This window comes from Dermacentor andersoni, chromosome 8, assembly GCF_023375885.2.
Source record: "Dermacentor andersoni chromosome 8, qqDerAnde1_hic_scaffold, whole genome shotgun sequence".
Classification (NCBI taxonomy): domain Eukaryota; kingdom Metazoa; phylum Arthropoda; class Arachnida; order Ixodida; family Ixodidae; genus Dermacentor; species Dermacentor andersoni.
The window spans coordinates 19,340,497-19,356,238 of NC_092821.1; the positions used below are offsets into that span (position 1 = coordinate 19,340,497).

The window sequence follows — 15,742 nt, forward strand, 5'->3', positions numbered from 1 at the left end:
ATACATTTATTTACATTCCAACTACGCGGTTTTCGGATGAAGAAAGTTGTAAAGAAAAAAAAAGGTATTTATTAAAAAATATTTTCAGTTCACTCTGTGCAATGACCACTTAGCAATTATTGATCGAAATTTCAGAGAAAAGCGTTCATGCGTTGCAGACAAAATGTTCCTTAAACAAGTCACAACAGCTTTTCCAGAAATCTTAAGTTTTACCTGTTCGACCATCCTGGTATGCACTTGGGGCATATTCTGCAGCATCATCAGCATCAGATTTGATTGCGAAACCTTTTCTGCCCCTCACCCGCTCTTCCTCGCGCCTGCGCAGAAACGTCGAGCGCCCCGAGAGACGCCGCGCCCCACTGTACCTACTAGCGATTGTAAAAATGCAGCCCGTCAACGGTTGCCTTGCGTGCTCCGTCGCGCCAACACGTCGCAACCGCGTATAGTTTGAGCACCGTAAGAGGAGTTCGAGCGCTAGCTTAATTGTTGTTCTCGCTGTCTTCGTGCGACATTGCCAAAATTGTATCCTTAATCGTTCCACGGTTATAACTAATCGTTATTTTCTGTTTGTACGTCGAGTTCAACATTGTAGCAGATTCACCCTGAATTCTAGGCTTAAACGATTCTTAGGATCTGTTTTCTTTATTTTCTTTTGTTCTTCATTTTTTTCTTTTCTTTCCTTATTTCTTTTTCTCCCCCTCCCCTTTTTTTTGTGACACGTCTTTTAAGCTTTTTTTTTTTTTTGACAACGTGAAGCATTTGAACAATCTTGAAGGTGGCAGCACTGTCACGTGGTGGAGGGCTATTTCTCTTTCCACTGCCTCTTCTGTAGAACCATGGGGAAAGGGGTGGGGGAGGAGGATACAGAAGGCCGGAGCGCGTTATTATTTCTGAGGGAGCGAGATTTTATTTTAGAAGAGGCAGAAATGTCGGTCTGAGCTGTCGCCTGCTGTAGCTATATAGCTTAACTCCTCTCTCTCTGCCCGCTCCCCCCGGCCTAGAGCTTTCACTTGCTGTAGCCTGCTATACTAAAAAAGCAAGACGGAAATTGCAATGTTTCTGCGGCGTTTCCATGCCCTTTGCGGTGGCCGAGCCTGGCGCGTTTTGTTGCCGACGTCCATTTCCCGCTTTCGCGCCGCAGTATCGAGATGAACTACCTCGAACTCGCATAAACGTCGACCTTGCTTTGTGGTTTACCCCCTCCAAGCGATCCACGACTCACGGGCTCGGCTGACAGCAGTATTCTTCGCGCCAGTGATTTCCGCTTAATACGGGAAGTGCGCCTAAATTCGACAGTTCCACTTCGCTGCTGCTCGTGAATGAGCGCGATGCACGTGTATATGGCATAGGGTGCAGTCGGCAGTGGAGTGCTTTTCTGGCGTCTCGTAGGAAGGCTTCTTTGCGCACGTGTTAAATAACCATTAGCGACTGGTGAAAAGGAAAAATAAAGGTTGAAAAATAAAATGTATTGAGTTAGGAAAAGCGATGAGGAAATAGATGTTGCAGACGGACGCAGCTTTATGAATCTTATGTGCCGCCTTTTTGGGCACTCTAATGTGTCTTTTCAGGCACAGAAAATTTGAAATAAGGAAACCTGTAAAGGACCACGCGATGCCGATATATATATTTCTCTTTCATTGCCCGTTTCTATTGCCTCCGCATTTAAACCCCGAAGAAACGTCTCGTTGGGTGTTCGCTAACGAGTTTCGCTCCCTCTCTCCCTCGCAGCGGCGAGAACGGCAGCGGCAAGACGTACGCGTCGATGGTTCTCCTGCGCCAGCTGTTCGACGTGGCCGGCGGCGGATGCGAGACGGACGCCTTCAAGCACCTGGCAGCCGCCTTCACCGTGTTGCGCTCGCTCGGCTGCGCCAAGACGCAGCAGAACGCGCAGTCTAGTCGCATCGTGAGTTCACACCTGCTGCCGTTGACGTTCTGCGTCTCAGCGCCTGCTTGGTCACCCATCGAAATTTGCGACCGAGTCGCATTTCTGACTTGTTGCTCACGAAAACACTTGGCGTCCTCGCATGGCGGATTAGTCGGCGCGTTGATTTGTCGGCGCTTGCTTCTTTCAAATAATTCTTTTGTTTGCGGGCGTGTGTGTGTGTATGTTTCTGCGTCTCCCAAACCAATGATAAATAGTGTTTTACAGGCAGTGAGGCCAGCCCAGACTCGCGACTCTCACTGCGAGGTGTGCACACGATGGTTGCCCCCCCCCCCCCTTTCCTTTTTGTGTACGTGTTTGTGTGGAGGATCGAGCAAATATCCTGTCATTTTGTATTGAACGATGCGCTGACAAAAAAAAAAAGAAAAATAAAACATCGCAAACACGTTTAACAACGAAAAATCGTTAAAAGCGTCAAACGCAAAATTTTAAAGTTGTTAGAATAATGACTCGGCACTTCGTACATATCCGCGGGTGATATTATCGTCATCCATACCACGTTATGTTCAAACACTTATCGTAAGCTACGCTGCTGAAAAAAAAAATGAAAAAATAATTCTGATAAAAACAAAAGCATTCGCGTTTTGCGAAATGCGCGTTTGTTGCTTCGCGACGACGACTCTGTGTTCTTCTACAGACTCGTAGCAACATCAGGCATCCCATATATACCTTCGTTGCTCGATATTACCTTACTACACTTGTGATTCCCGTTGACTGCGGTCACGTTCAAAAAAACTTTCAGGCTTCTGGAATTATGCGGAAGTATATTTCACCGATCCAGCTTGACTTTACGTGCCCCTTTAAATGGCTACTGCACGTGACGGTTGAATACGCCGTGCCGCGTGTCAACCAACCAGAACGAATCTCTGGCTAGGACTGCGAAGATTGAATATTTCAGTCGGCGTTCATTTTCTACGTCATTGCACCGACTACAAAAAAAAAAAGAAAAGACTGCAACTCATTTTCTCACTGCAGTGCAGTTTCGTGTCGAGGATGCGAGGAGGCTCTGTTGGGAAAACTGGATTTTCTTTCGGCCCCGTCTCTCCCGAAAGCAATTAAGCAGCCGCGCACTCGTATATGGAGCGGCGCAGTCGCATTGAATGCAGTGCGAAAGTATTATACGAGCACGCGCATCCGCTAAACCCCGCATAGTACACGAGTCACCGCAGCAAGCGTTCAACTCTGAAAAAGCTGGACGAGGCGTGCCCCGTTTATCCCGTGATGCGGGCGGCTCATTAAACCGGTCGTTTACGCTGCGAGCCTCATAAACGATTGCAACCTTGCCGAAATGTCTGTCTGGCTACGCTCGTGTCGGAACGTCTGGCGCGGGCTGCCGTTACTAAATTGCAGTCCTCCTTAAATAATCGACTTGGAAAAAAAAAAAAAAAACAAGGGGGGAGGAGGGTACGTGCCGAAATGTGTACACACACAAAGACCTGCAGGTCGCCTCTTCGGCGTATACCGCCGAGATTGTGCTCAGTAGCCACGACGTTCGGCTGCTGAGCGGCAGGCTGCGGGTTGGACTCCCGGCAGCCGTGGCTGCATTTCATTGGACGGCGTAGCCTCGGGCAAAGCCACTCGTACGAGGCGCTTCGGGCGCACGCACACCACCAGGGAAGCTGGTCTGGAGCGCCCAAGTGCGCCGTTTCCCGTAGCCCCGTTGTTCCATTGGTGCGTTAAAAGAAAGAGAATCTAAGCAGCCAATCACTCAAACGCTCTTTGAAATATCAATTCGATGTCAATTTGTGCCAGACCATACGAAACAGTTGGCCTCGTTTGTTTGTTTTTGCTAGTTAAAGCGCTGTAAAGCATAGCGGAATAACACGTAGCAGCGTGGTCACGAACCGAACGCTAGCAGCTTATTGCACGAACTGATAAGTAGAGGTTTACCGTACGTCTGTTCGCTGCTGTCACTTGCACGATAGTAACGGATGTTTGTCTCTCGTTTTTTTTTTTCTTGAGCTGGTGTATTTTTCTGATTTATAATTCTTTAAGCGAGTAAATGAAATCCTCGAATATGAACGTGCCAAATCCGCCATCTATCGTGGAGACACGTCGAATACCTAGAGGGGGGCACTTCGGAATAACTCTTTGCCCCTCGCTCCCGTCGAGATGGGACCGGGATCCAACCCTCGAGCTCAGCTGCCCCGGCGGATCGAGTGCCTCGCCCAAAATACGGCAAGTGCCGCGCGTGGGCTTCTTTGGCGACCGCGCCTGCCTCGCAGTGCTCTCACGTGCGTTGAGAACGGCACAGCGTCTGCCCTGCACCAGCCATCGACTGATTTGGAAGTAGCGTTTCCTTATCATCGGCTTGTTCGGAGACGTTGAATAATAGCGCCAAGTCGAGTCAACGACATTCCGACGGTAATGCAGCTGCCCAGACATGCGCGGCCAATATACCTTGTTCAGCTGATGATGGCTCAGCGGTGGGACTCCGCAGATGTGCAATCAGTACTGAAGGAGGATACGGAGCCAACGATTTCATGTCAGCCTGTTTATTCGACAACTCTCACACGATACCGATGCACCTAATCTTTATCTCCATCTGTCCCCCACATCGCTTTCCCAAGTGAAGAAAATAGTTAAAAGCCCACTGACAGAACTTGCTCCACCACCTCCTGTTTGAGCAGTTCCGTGCACGCTTGTCTGCACGCGTCACGGTCGGAGCAGCGCGTTGTGTGACGGAGCGTTCGCGCCGATAAAAGTTGAGTCAACCGCACAAGGATGGCTCGGAGGAACGAGACGCCCTCTTTTAGATGCTTCACGAGTGCGACTTTTACTTCTTCAACGTCAGGTAGCGTGGGACATTAGTAAGCTCCACCGAGTTCAGTGACTCTCTTTCTTGCAAGTGCGTACGGGCCCCTCGTTGTGAAATGCATCGCGCTGTACGCGCGTGTTAGACGTTCCTCTTAGCAGGCACGTCTACGCCACCTCGTTAAATTCGTGCACTGTTGCGAACGCCGGCTGTGGCGTAAGCCAATCAGCACGCACAACCGGGGCCCGTAAGAATGATTTTCGTCCGGTTTTCTTCATCTCTTATCGTCCGTCCCGCGACGATAAGAGATATCTCGCCGATATTTCGCCGATAGCGGGGCCGCAACATTGTGCGAACCAGTGACAAAAGGCAAGAAAGAATGGAATACGAAAGACAACCTCGAGTGCCCGAGGCTTCGCCTTCCCGTCACTGCGCGGAATTGTGGAGGCGGAACGCAACTAGACCCTGGCGGGCAATCGCCCCCCGGGGGATGGTCGCTCGCGCCGGCGACCAGGACCCAGTGGCCCCGTTACCCGGAAAGAAGGCCCCGTCATCATCGCCACCGCCACAACGCGCGATTTTGGGAGCGCCGCCCGGCGCTCCGCCGCTGCCCCGCACACGCCTCCCCCTGGTCGAACCGCGCTCTTCCTCCCGGCACCGAGCAACCCGATCGCTCAGGGTTGTCGCACTCAGCGGCTGCGCTTAGCAGACGACCGACCCGCACACGGTTGCTGACGTCGTTTGTGCCCGGTGGAGAATGTTGCCGCAGCACAAGCGCACTCAATCAGCTGTTCCCCGTCTATTGTTTTCTTTTCTTTAACTCGCCCAGCCGTGTAGTTAACCACACTTTTGTTATTCCCGCGGATAAACATTAAAAAAAAAAACACGAATTCACTTAGGCATTCCTTGGCGTCATGATCTGTTGCATAGCTGCGGACTTAACGAAATTATCCGGAAGTGCCTTATTTTCAGGGCACGTTACTATCGTTGTGATGACAGCGATAATGTTGCTATTTGTGATTTGCGTCCACTGTAGGGGAAAACTAATTTGAAGGAAAACAAATGCAGTCACCGACCGATTTTTCGGAGCCCGTTGTACCGTACCACCTGTGTTTCGTTAACGTGCAGCTAAGCACGGTAGCGTTTCTAAAATTCGCCCCAGTCGAATGCGGCCGCGCCGCGCTTGGAATCGCACCCGCTACCTCAAGTTTAGCAGCGCAGCGCCATAGCTTCTGGTCTGTACCACATCCGGCAGTGACATAGCGCGTTGTTCGGAGAATATGGAGCGGTCTGCGCGCGAAATAAAACAGAAACTCGAAGAAGAATGAACAAGAGTACGGCGACGACGACCTTATATATACGCAGACATGGAGAGATGTCTGCTTGAAGCGCGTGCTACGGTATAATCGATTGCGTGTTCTTACCGGGGGCCACGCATAATTAGGTGAATCTGTGCCTTCTCTAAGAGGGAGAGGAGGCGTTGCAATCAACTCCCCCCCTACGTGTGCCCGTGCCAAGCGGCGACACTCGAAGTAACAGCGCCGTACATCGGCGTCTTCGTCACCAGCCTGGTGCAGCCGCTCTAACGCGGCCCCGATGCGTTAACCCACTTTCTCGGACGCTGCGCTAAATACTGGTCGGGCAAATAGGCTCTAAATGCGACGCGCCCTGGAAAGAGGTTCGCTGCAAAGGGAACGTGAAGCCGCTTTCGCTTCGGGCGTCGTTGGCTCGCGACCACCGGAGGCTCAACGGATTCTCTGAGCGGTTCGCGAGTTCGATCCCTCGTCGTTTTGAGGACGCACGCGAAGCGTATGCGAATTCCGACATTTTGGTGTACCGCGCGTGGAACATCTGGCACTGTCCGCATTGTTCTCGTGTCGCCTCGCGTACCGAGTAGCCTTGAGCCTTTTCTCTCGCATCCTTGAAGCCACGCTTATATTATTACAAACTCCGATCATGCAATTGCAGTCACATTTTCTGTTGTCCTTCGTGAGAGGTTCCTTGCGTCGCAATTGCACCTCCGTCACTATACGGCGCTGCTTGCGCAATCGCTATTTAGAGGAGAACACTCGCAACACTACATATATGCCTCCGAATTTAGCTAACGCATGCTCTGCACCAGAAAGCATGTGTACTTTACTATCATTTTCTTTTTCAACGGTTGACATTTTGCTTTATAATGATAATGCCGTCGCTCGATGTTGTATGGCAGTCGCGTCTTCTCCCGGCTTTGCACTAATTGTGCAGTGCACGGCGAACGTGCCCGGCAGCCAGCACAAATTGAACGCCGCACGTGTCGTTCGAGACCCACGCGGTGCGCACCAGTCGGGCCATTTCAGTTCGTGCCGATGCCGTGGTTTCTGGACTGCCGCCTTCCTGCCGAGCACAAGGTCGGGGATTCCATCTCCGGCCGCGTGTGTTCCACCAGCAGACAATGCGCTCTGAGCTTCGATGTAGCTGCGCAACAAAACCCGAGATGACCTAAATTATTCTGCCGTTCGTTGGCACGCTTATTTTTGTTATATTTATCTAATTGACGTTTATTCTCTGTAAAAAAAAATTGAGAAGCTACACATTTCGTTCCAGCGCGATATATATATATATATATATATATATATTTATTTATTTATTTATTTACATGTGTGTGTGTGTGTGTTTGTGTGTGTGTGTGTGTGTGTGTGTGTGTGTGTGTGTGTGTGTGTGTGTGTTTGAAGAAACGAAGGGCCCACTTACGAAAATTGAACGTTTAATCGTTTGTAACGTTTCGGCCGTGGCACGGCCGGCCTTCGTCAGAATAAACGCACGCAGTCTGTCGCAGGCTGTGCAGACGTATTTACACGCTGCGACGTTTGCGCGCGGTAGTCCATTTCCGAAACTGCAGGATTTGCGGTTGTGGGAGGCTGGACTTGGAAGCGCTCTGATCTTTAGTTGGCGATACGGGTGAGCTCTTCGCGACCGCGGCGCACTGCTGCGGCCGAGAGAGAGAGAGAAAAGCTTTATTGTCATGCTGGGTGGCGTGGTGGAAACAGTCCAGAGCCTCGCTTGCGGCATTGTTCAGTGCAGCACTGATAAACGCCGCAAGGTACCGTTGGTCGTCGGCGCTGGTTGCTTCTGTCAACCACCCGCAATGCAGTTTAAGGGAAGTACTTGTAGGGGCAGGCAGGGGAGGTGGGGGTGGTCCACAGGACCAGAGGATAGGATGTGTTCGTGTGTTTGCCACAGTATCGGCATGGTGGGGGATCTCCAGGTAAGAGTCCGCGGGGCAGTTGCATTTGCGCTGGTGTAGGAGGTGTTTCGGTCTGGGCCTGGCGAATCAGTACACCCTGTTCACGGGTGAGCACTTTGCTGAGCTTGGGGAACTTGCGCCTTGCCTCTTGATAAGGCCACAGAAGCAGGCGAGCCCACCTTTTCGTCTGGGCTGGTCGTAGAATGCAGGATACCTGGTTTAAAGTCTCGCAGGCGAGCTGATTAGCTCTTTCATTTCCCGGCAGCCCGTCATGACCAGGTATCCAGATGATTTCCAAAGGTCGCTGAAGGTGATCTTGAATAAATGTCGAAATGTGGGCCAAGAAATCGTTGTGCAACAATTTCCTGCAAGCCGCCATAGAGTCGGTGAATATGATTCTTGGGTAGGCTGAGTTACTAGGGGGCATGTGTTTGATCGCGATTGCGATGGCTGTCAGCTCCGCTAAGGTCCGATCTGTCTCTGGGAGTACCTCCGTATGTACAGTTTGGAGGTCGTTATTCGCGACTGCTACAGCGGAGCCCCGTGCACCAACGCTAGCATCAGCGTAGAAGTATATGCCGTCAGGGTGTCTTGCCGTGTGCCTCTTGAAGTAGGCAACTCGCTGGCGTCGCCTCTCCTTGCCTCGTTCTGGATTCATGTGGCGTGGCAGTGGAGCTATGGTTAGGAGTTCGCATTCTTTCGGGGGTAGTGGGCGCGTATCCAAAAGAGGTGCAGCTTCTGGATGATGACCGATGCTATGGAGAATGTGCGTGCCTTGACACGCGCGCTGCAAACGCAGTTCTTGGCGACGACGATGAACACTGACCAGTTCCGCCACTGTGTTATGGCAACCGATGTCAAGGAAGAGCTTAGTGCTGGCGCTAAACGGAATGCCGATGGTCATGCAGCTTTGTCGCCTTCCGGATGAGCGCATCAAGGCGATTGATATCTTGCTGACGGAGACTGGTATAGGGTAGGTGATAGCGCAGGTGCGACATAATTAGTGCATTTCTTAGTTGAAGCACATCCGCCTCTTTCACTCCATTGTTTCGGTTGGAGACCATACGCATCATGTGCAGCACCTGTTCTCCTTGCCTGAGCAGGTGATGCACCGTCGCAGTGGGACCTCCATCTTTCTGGATATGAAGACCGAGTATATTAATACATTTTGGTTGGGAAATCGGCACGTCTACATTTACAATTTGTATGGTGGGCGGTCGCCATCTTTTGTGGTGGACCAGTAGCAACTCAGATTTTTCCGGCAAACATCTGAGGCCAATAGTTTGAGCAGCCTCGTGCACCCTGTTCATAGCCTGTTGGAGAGTTTCTTGGATGTGTCCTGGCGAATCCATGTTTATCCTGATGGTGAAATCATCTGCGTAGATCGCATATTTGATGTCGGGGATGTCTCGTAGCGCTCTATGGACTACGCACATGGCAAGGTTAAAGAGTGCGGGCGAGATCACTGAACCCTGCGGGATACCTCTTTGCGGATGGGGATACTGTGGGGAGGTAATGTCGCCTACTCGTAGCGTGTACGTGCGACTTCGTAAGAAGTCCTTGATATTGTTATAAAGCTTGGTTCCGCAGCCAGCACCTTCGAGCTCTTGCAGCATAGCATCGTGGTTAACGTAATCAAAAGTTTGTGATCCGGAGACTGACTGAGACATCCGGTCCGGTTGCGGTCCCCGGACTGGCCGCGGCTCCCAGACTGGCCACGGATGCCGGGCTGGCTTTGGCTCCCCGTCTGGCTATGGCTCCCGGACTGGCTATGGCCCCCGAAGTGGCCGTGGCCTCTGGATCGGCTGCGGCCCCTAGACTGTTGACGGCTTCTGGAGCTACTTCTTTCTCTCGATGTGTTGTCGGAGTTGCCTTTTGGGCTTCGGCTTCAGCTTGCGATGGTGACTGTTTTCGTTCGCTTGTCATCCTTTCGTTGTTGCAAACGCTTCAGGTAGGCTGTAAGATTCGTCGGACGATCTCGCCGCTGCCACCATTTGTTAGAGTTGTCGGACGATCTACGAGCTGTAGGCCGATCTCACCGCTGCCATTCAGATGTAAGATTTGGCAGTCGTAGCTGTAGGAAGGAGCTTGACCAGGCACGTACCCAGGGGGGGGCCCGGGGGGCCCGGGCCCCCCCCGAAATCAAGTGGCATACCCCCCCCCCCCCCCCTCCCCACCCACGCCACCACTCCTCACACATTCCTAAAGCGCCGCCAGATCAATGTTGAGACTTGGCAGCTAATCATCAGTCAGCATTATGCTGCCTTTTTCACTCCTTTTAGATGGCGGTAGTTATCGGCATCTCTTGTAATGTGAAGGACAGTTTTCTCATAGATTCCGCACCCGCGCGATTAACTCGAGATGCGTTCAGTTGTCACCATCTATTCAACCATCACGCGCATAGCTGTTGCTTTTGTTAGTTCAACCTTCTTTGTTTAGGCTGATCCTGGGACCAGGAAAGGGATGCGGCTGTTACTTAGCTGGTCTGTACTCTCATGGAACGAGTTGCGGCCGGAGAAAACGCCCATTGCGTTTAACTTGTTTCTTTGCTTCATTATTTCCTTGAGTTACGGCTCGCCGCGACGCTGGCAGATGCCCGGAACCATATACACGTGATATGGGTTAGATAAGGTCGGAAATAAGATAATGTGAAAGAGCGTCCGTCATGAAACCCTGCAATAACCCTTAAACCCATAAGCAAGATGACTGTCGCCCGTTACCTCGTCTGTATTTCCCTAATTGTATAGCACTTTTCATGCAAAATTGGCAACTGGAAACAAAAATCGCAAGGAGTTGAGAAATTAAGCGATCTACTAAGGGAGAGAGCCAAGGCAACAACCAAATTGCAAGGAAAAGCGAACAATAAAAAAGTTAACCGTTGTTTATGAGAATATTTATGGATCAACATCTTTGTGTTTAAAAAGGAAGTAGAGAAAACGCCGCCGGAAGTGGAGAACAATTACTTGTTTTGAATGAGGCTTCTACAGTTATCGGTCGAACCGCCTCACGTAGCCACTTCTCTGCTGTGCTTATGTGGGTGTTTTTCTAACCTTTTGCGGTGGGCGCAGTACGTCTAGAATCGCAGTGTCCTGCGCTCTACGCGGTTGTATGGGACTGGCGGCCGCACAGCGTTACGCAATTCACGGAACTGTCAGAACTGATCAACAAGGCGAAAATAACTGATATTCGAAGCTATAATATGAGAAAGACTGAAGAAACCGTAAAAAATGAACGCAGCCTGAAATCAGTAAAAAGAAACCTGGCATAGGACAAACCTTGATGTATGCACTAAAAGATAAGAAGGATAATATCATCATAATCTCGAAGATATAGTAAAAGCAGCGGAAAAATTTTAAGCTGACCTGTATACAGTACCCAGAGGAGTCACGATACCTCACTTAGAAATAGTAATGAACAGGATACAGAAACTCGCCTATAACTAGCGATGAGGTCAGAAGGGCCCTGCAAGACATGAAACGATGAAGAGCGGGAGGAGAAGGTGGAATAAAAGTCGATTTAATCAAAGATGGAGGTGACATAATGCTTGGAAAACTGGCGGCTCTTTATACGAAGTGTCTATCGACTGCAAGGGTCCCAGAAAACTGGAAGAATGCAGACGTTATACTAATCCACAAAAAAGGAGACGTTAAAGAATTGAAAAATTATAGGACCATTAGCTTGCTCCCAGTATTATATAAAATATTTACCAAAATAATCTCCAATAGAATAAGGGCAACACTGCATTTTGTCAACCAAGGGAACAAGCTGGCTTCAGGAAGAGACACTTTACAATGGATCACATCCATGTCATCAATCAGGTTATCGCGAAATCCGCAGAGTACAATAAGCCTCTCTATGTGGCTTAGATAGATTACGAAAAGGCATTTGATTCAGTAGAGATACCAGCAGTCATAGAGGCACTGCGTAATCCAGGAGTACAGAACGCTTACGTAAAAAGCTTGGAAACTATTGCTACATGCGTGTGGTATTTGTTTGTTTGAACGAGGCGCGTGGGTGCCATCACTCCAGAAAAGAGGAGGAAGAACGAACTGGGCTCGCGCTGTGATACTAAGCGGTCAGCGCTGCAAACGTTGTTGTAAATATAATCTGTAAATAGTTTCTCGTCTTACTGACTCGTCCTTCGCGTAAGAATATCTACAGAGGTTCTACAGCTACCTTAATTCTACACAAGAAAAGCAGGGAGATACCTACAGAGAAAGGGGTCAGACAGGGAGACACAATTTCTCCAAAGCTATTCACTCAGTGCTTAGAATAATTCAAGCTATTAAACTGGGAAGGCTTAGGAGTAGCGATCGACGGCAAATAGCTCAGCAACCTTCGGTTTCTCGATGACATTGTTCTATTCAACAACAATGCAGACGAGTTACAACAAATGATTGGAGACCTTAAAAGAGAGAGTGTAAGAGTGGGGTTGAATATTAATATGCAGAAGATGAAGATAATGACAAATAGTCGGGCAAAGGAATAAGAGATCAGGATCGCCAGTCGGCCACTAGAGACTGGGAAGGAGTACGGTTACCTAGGTCAATTAATCACAGGGATCCCTGATCATGAGAAGGAAATTCACAGAAGAATAAAAATAGGTTGGATCGCATACGGCAGACATTGCCAGCTCCTGACTGGAAGCTTACCATTATTATTGAAAAGTAAGGTGTGCAATCAGTGCATTTTGCCAGCGCTGACATATGGAGCAGAGACTTGAGAGCAAGTTAAGGACCGCGCAAAGAGCGATCGAACGAAGATTGCAAGGCATAACGTTAAGAGAGAGAAAGAGAGCGGTTTGGATCAGAGAGCGAACAGGTATAGATGATATTCTAATTGACATCAAGAAGAAAAAATGTAGCTGGGCCGGTCATGTAATGAGCCGTTTAGATAACCGTTGGACCATTAGGGTTGCAGAATGGGTACCAAGAGAAGGAAAACGCAATCGAGGACGACAAAACACTAGGTAGCGCGATGAAATTAGGAAATTCGCGGGCGCTAGTTGGAATCGTTTGGCGCAGGACAGGGGTAATTACAGATCGCAGGGAGACGCCGTCGTCCTGCAGTGGGCACAAAACAGGATGATGAATGATGATGACGATGATGATAGAGGTGGTGGCCCCCCCCCGAAAAAAAATCCTGGGTACGTGCCTGAGCTTGACTCTTCGTCGGGACTTAGGAGAGCAGGATTTATTTACATGTTATTTACAGTTGAACATGAGATACATCGACAGTCTAGCGTGACTCCCAAATGGGGCACGCAAGACGAACATACAGCGACGGAGCACACAGCTCACGAGTACATTTCGAGCACGACAACGAGCACGACGACGAGCACACACTAGCAGCCGACAGTCGCTGCTTATAAGCACTCTGCTCGACGTCATAGTTCGACGTCATTCAAGATGACCCGCCCTTTTGGAGGAGGCGGGCTCTCGACTTGGAGGAGGATGAGGGCTCACACACACGCACACACACACACACGCACACACATAGGTGCAATGGTCCGGAGCCGACGTCAGCGGGGCTTCGTAGAACTCTGAGCCGACACGGGTAGCGTAGCCGGGTAGCACATTGTCTTGCGTCCTGGTCGGCGCGTGGGAAGGAGCCCCCGTCGGCGTTCCCGCGGCAACTCCCCCACTCATAGCAGAACAGGGCGGCGTTGTCGTGTTGCGCACAAAGCCTGCTTCGTCGAACTCGGAGCCGACCCGGGTGGCGCGCCCGAGTAGCACATTGTCTGGTGTCTCGAAAAGCGCATGGGGAGGTTCCGCCAATTACCTCCCCTCGAGAACTCACCTGAGCTGACCCCTCGTCACGTGGCTGCCCCGGTTATCCGCAGTTTTCTTAAGTGCGCCACCGTCCCGGTTGGATCGGAACACGTGCAGCGGGCTGAAATAGCTGCAGGCCGATCCTAACAAAGCCGCCTCTCTGACCGCTTTATCAGCTGCTCATCGCGCTTCACAAGTTGGGTCATTGGCCTTGTGGTTCTTGCCACAATTAGGGCAGCCTAGCTTGCAGTAATGATCCTCTACAGTATCCCCGACAGATTCCATTGTCGCGACAAACGTCTGATCGGTGACCTATAGCAAAGCATGTTGAGCAAAACTGCGCCTTGGGTCGGTGAGAGACGCAGTGGTATACACCTCCGCCGAAGATGACCTGGCGAGATACATGCGATCCCTTGAAAGTTATGATCGCAGTGGCTGTTTTACCCATCATACGAGCCAGAATAATTTCATAATTTGAGGCTCGGAGTTCTCGCATCAATTCATCGGTTGGGGTGTTCAGTTCCACGTTGTGAATCACACCTCTACACGATTTGTGGGGCGATGCGGTATAGATGTGGACAGGGTAAGTTCTTCCATTAAGAGTGGTTTCGTTAATGCGCTAGATCATTTCTGTCGCCAAAGGGTCATCACTGGCAATTATAGCCAGGTTCTTTCCTTTTTTTATGCCTACTGTAGCGGCGCGAGCCTCTGTAGTGGTCAGGGCCGCTGATACGCTTAGCGCGTCGTGAAGCGTTCATGAGCTCCACTGAGGTAGGAAAAGGCCAGTTGGCGGACGAAAAATGAGCGTTGCAACGTGCTGTGTATCTTGGGAATGTTTTGATACGGATGGTCCATCCATGACCGTCGGTGACGAATTTCGGGGCCATTGCTGTCGCAGGAGTGCTGGTCTTTGGCGTACTTGACGGTACGCCTACTCTTCCAGCCGTTAGGGCTACCTGGGCGCCCTGCCAGGTCCTTGACAAAAGCACAGAGTACGTTGGTCCGATCCACGTGGTCCGATCACAACAGAAGTTGGCCAGAATATTCGGACAATGTTCCAGACGAGCAGAGCCGTGTCTGAGGAGTGGTCCTTGTCGAATAAGTTGGCATTCGGATCTTTCCTCTGGAGCGATGCGAAGGAACGTATGCTCGGACAGGAGCGACTCTCGCCTATCGCTGCGGCCGACAAAGTTCAACGACCCTGTAATCCGCTGTTTCGGAGTGAACCCTGCAAGGGATTTCTAAGTTCGATCGATACAGTAGACGTGTGGAACCGTTGAGGTTGCGCGCAGTGCGAGATATGGGCTGAGCCAAGAAAAACGGGCTCAAGCGCTGTTGGAAGTCACGTCCTTTTCTGTCTCCTAGAGAGTTCTGTTATTGCTCTTGCTCATTTTATTATTGCGTGACCCTCTCTCATCGCCAGAATAATTAGAACATCTCAGCATGTTTGTAGCTTAGCATTGGCACATGTTTTTGGGTGAGTGGAAAACAGTTCCTCGCCGACGTTATCCGTCCTCCGAAGGGCATCCCCTGATGTTCGAGTAGATGCTTTGGGATAAAATATTGTCCCGAGCAAGACAGTCGGACGAGGAATTTAGCTTAGCCAGCGACGCGGGTTTTGGGAATAATCCGTGACGAACCTCATCATTCGCAACACACAATCCACAGCGACGCCAGTTTGCGCCGGCCGTTGCCGAGTCGTGCTCTCTTTCCAAACGCCCATATTACAGGTTCCGCACGAAACGTCAGATCAGCATAATAAGGTAAGAATCAAACGCACTGGCAACGTGGCAACGCCCGTCATCAGAAACGCGTCCCTAACGCAGCCCAGACCATCTCCTGTTTGGTGGCCTCTGCGGCCGTTCAAGTTGTTCGTGCTGCAGGTTACGTATCGCCGTTGAAGGCCACATAAAAAGAGAAGCGAATACGAACATAGCTGCAACAAGCGAGCTACCCGTGTGCGGCTGCTGCGCCCCCAAATGCCACCGGTTATCCTCCTCGCCTTTTTCTGGTCTCTGTCTCTCTCTTTCCCTTTACGCGAGTGACCC

At 50.5% G+C, this 15,742-nt stretch overlaps 1 protein-coding gene across 3 annotated transcripts in view; it reads left to right on the forward strand.

Moving 5' to 3' along the window:
* dachs (unconventional myosin-IXb-like dachs) overlaps positions 1-15,742 on the forward strand; it is a 205,287-nt gene that overhangs the window by 124,112 nt on the left and 65,433 nt on the right. For all 3 annotated transcript variants that reach the window (XM_050174498.3, XM_055068261.2, XM_050174497.3), the window contains one exon: positions 1,729-1,903. In XM_050174498.3, the coding sequence (XP_050030455.2) occupies positions 1,729-1,903 (175 nt within the window). The remainder of the gene's footprint in view (positions 1-1,728; positions 1,904-15,742) is intronic.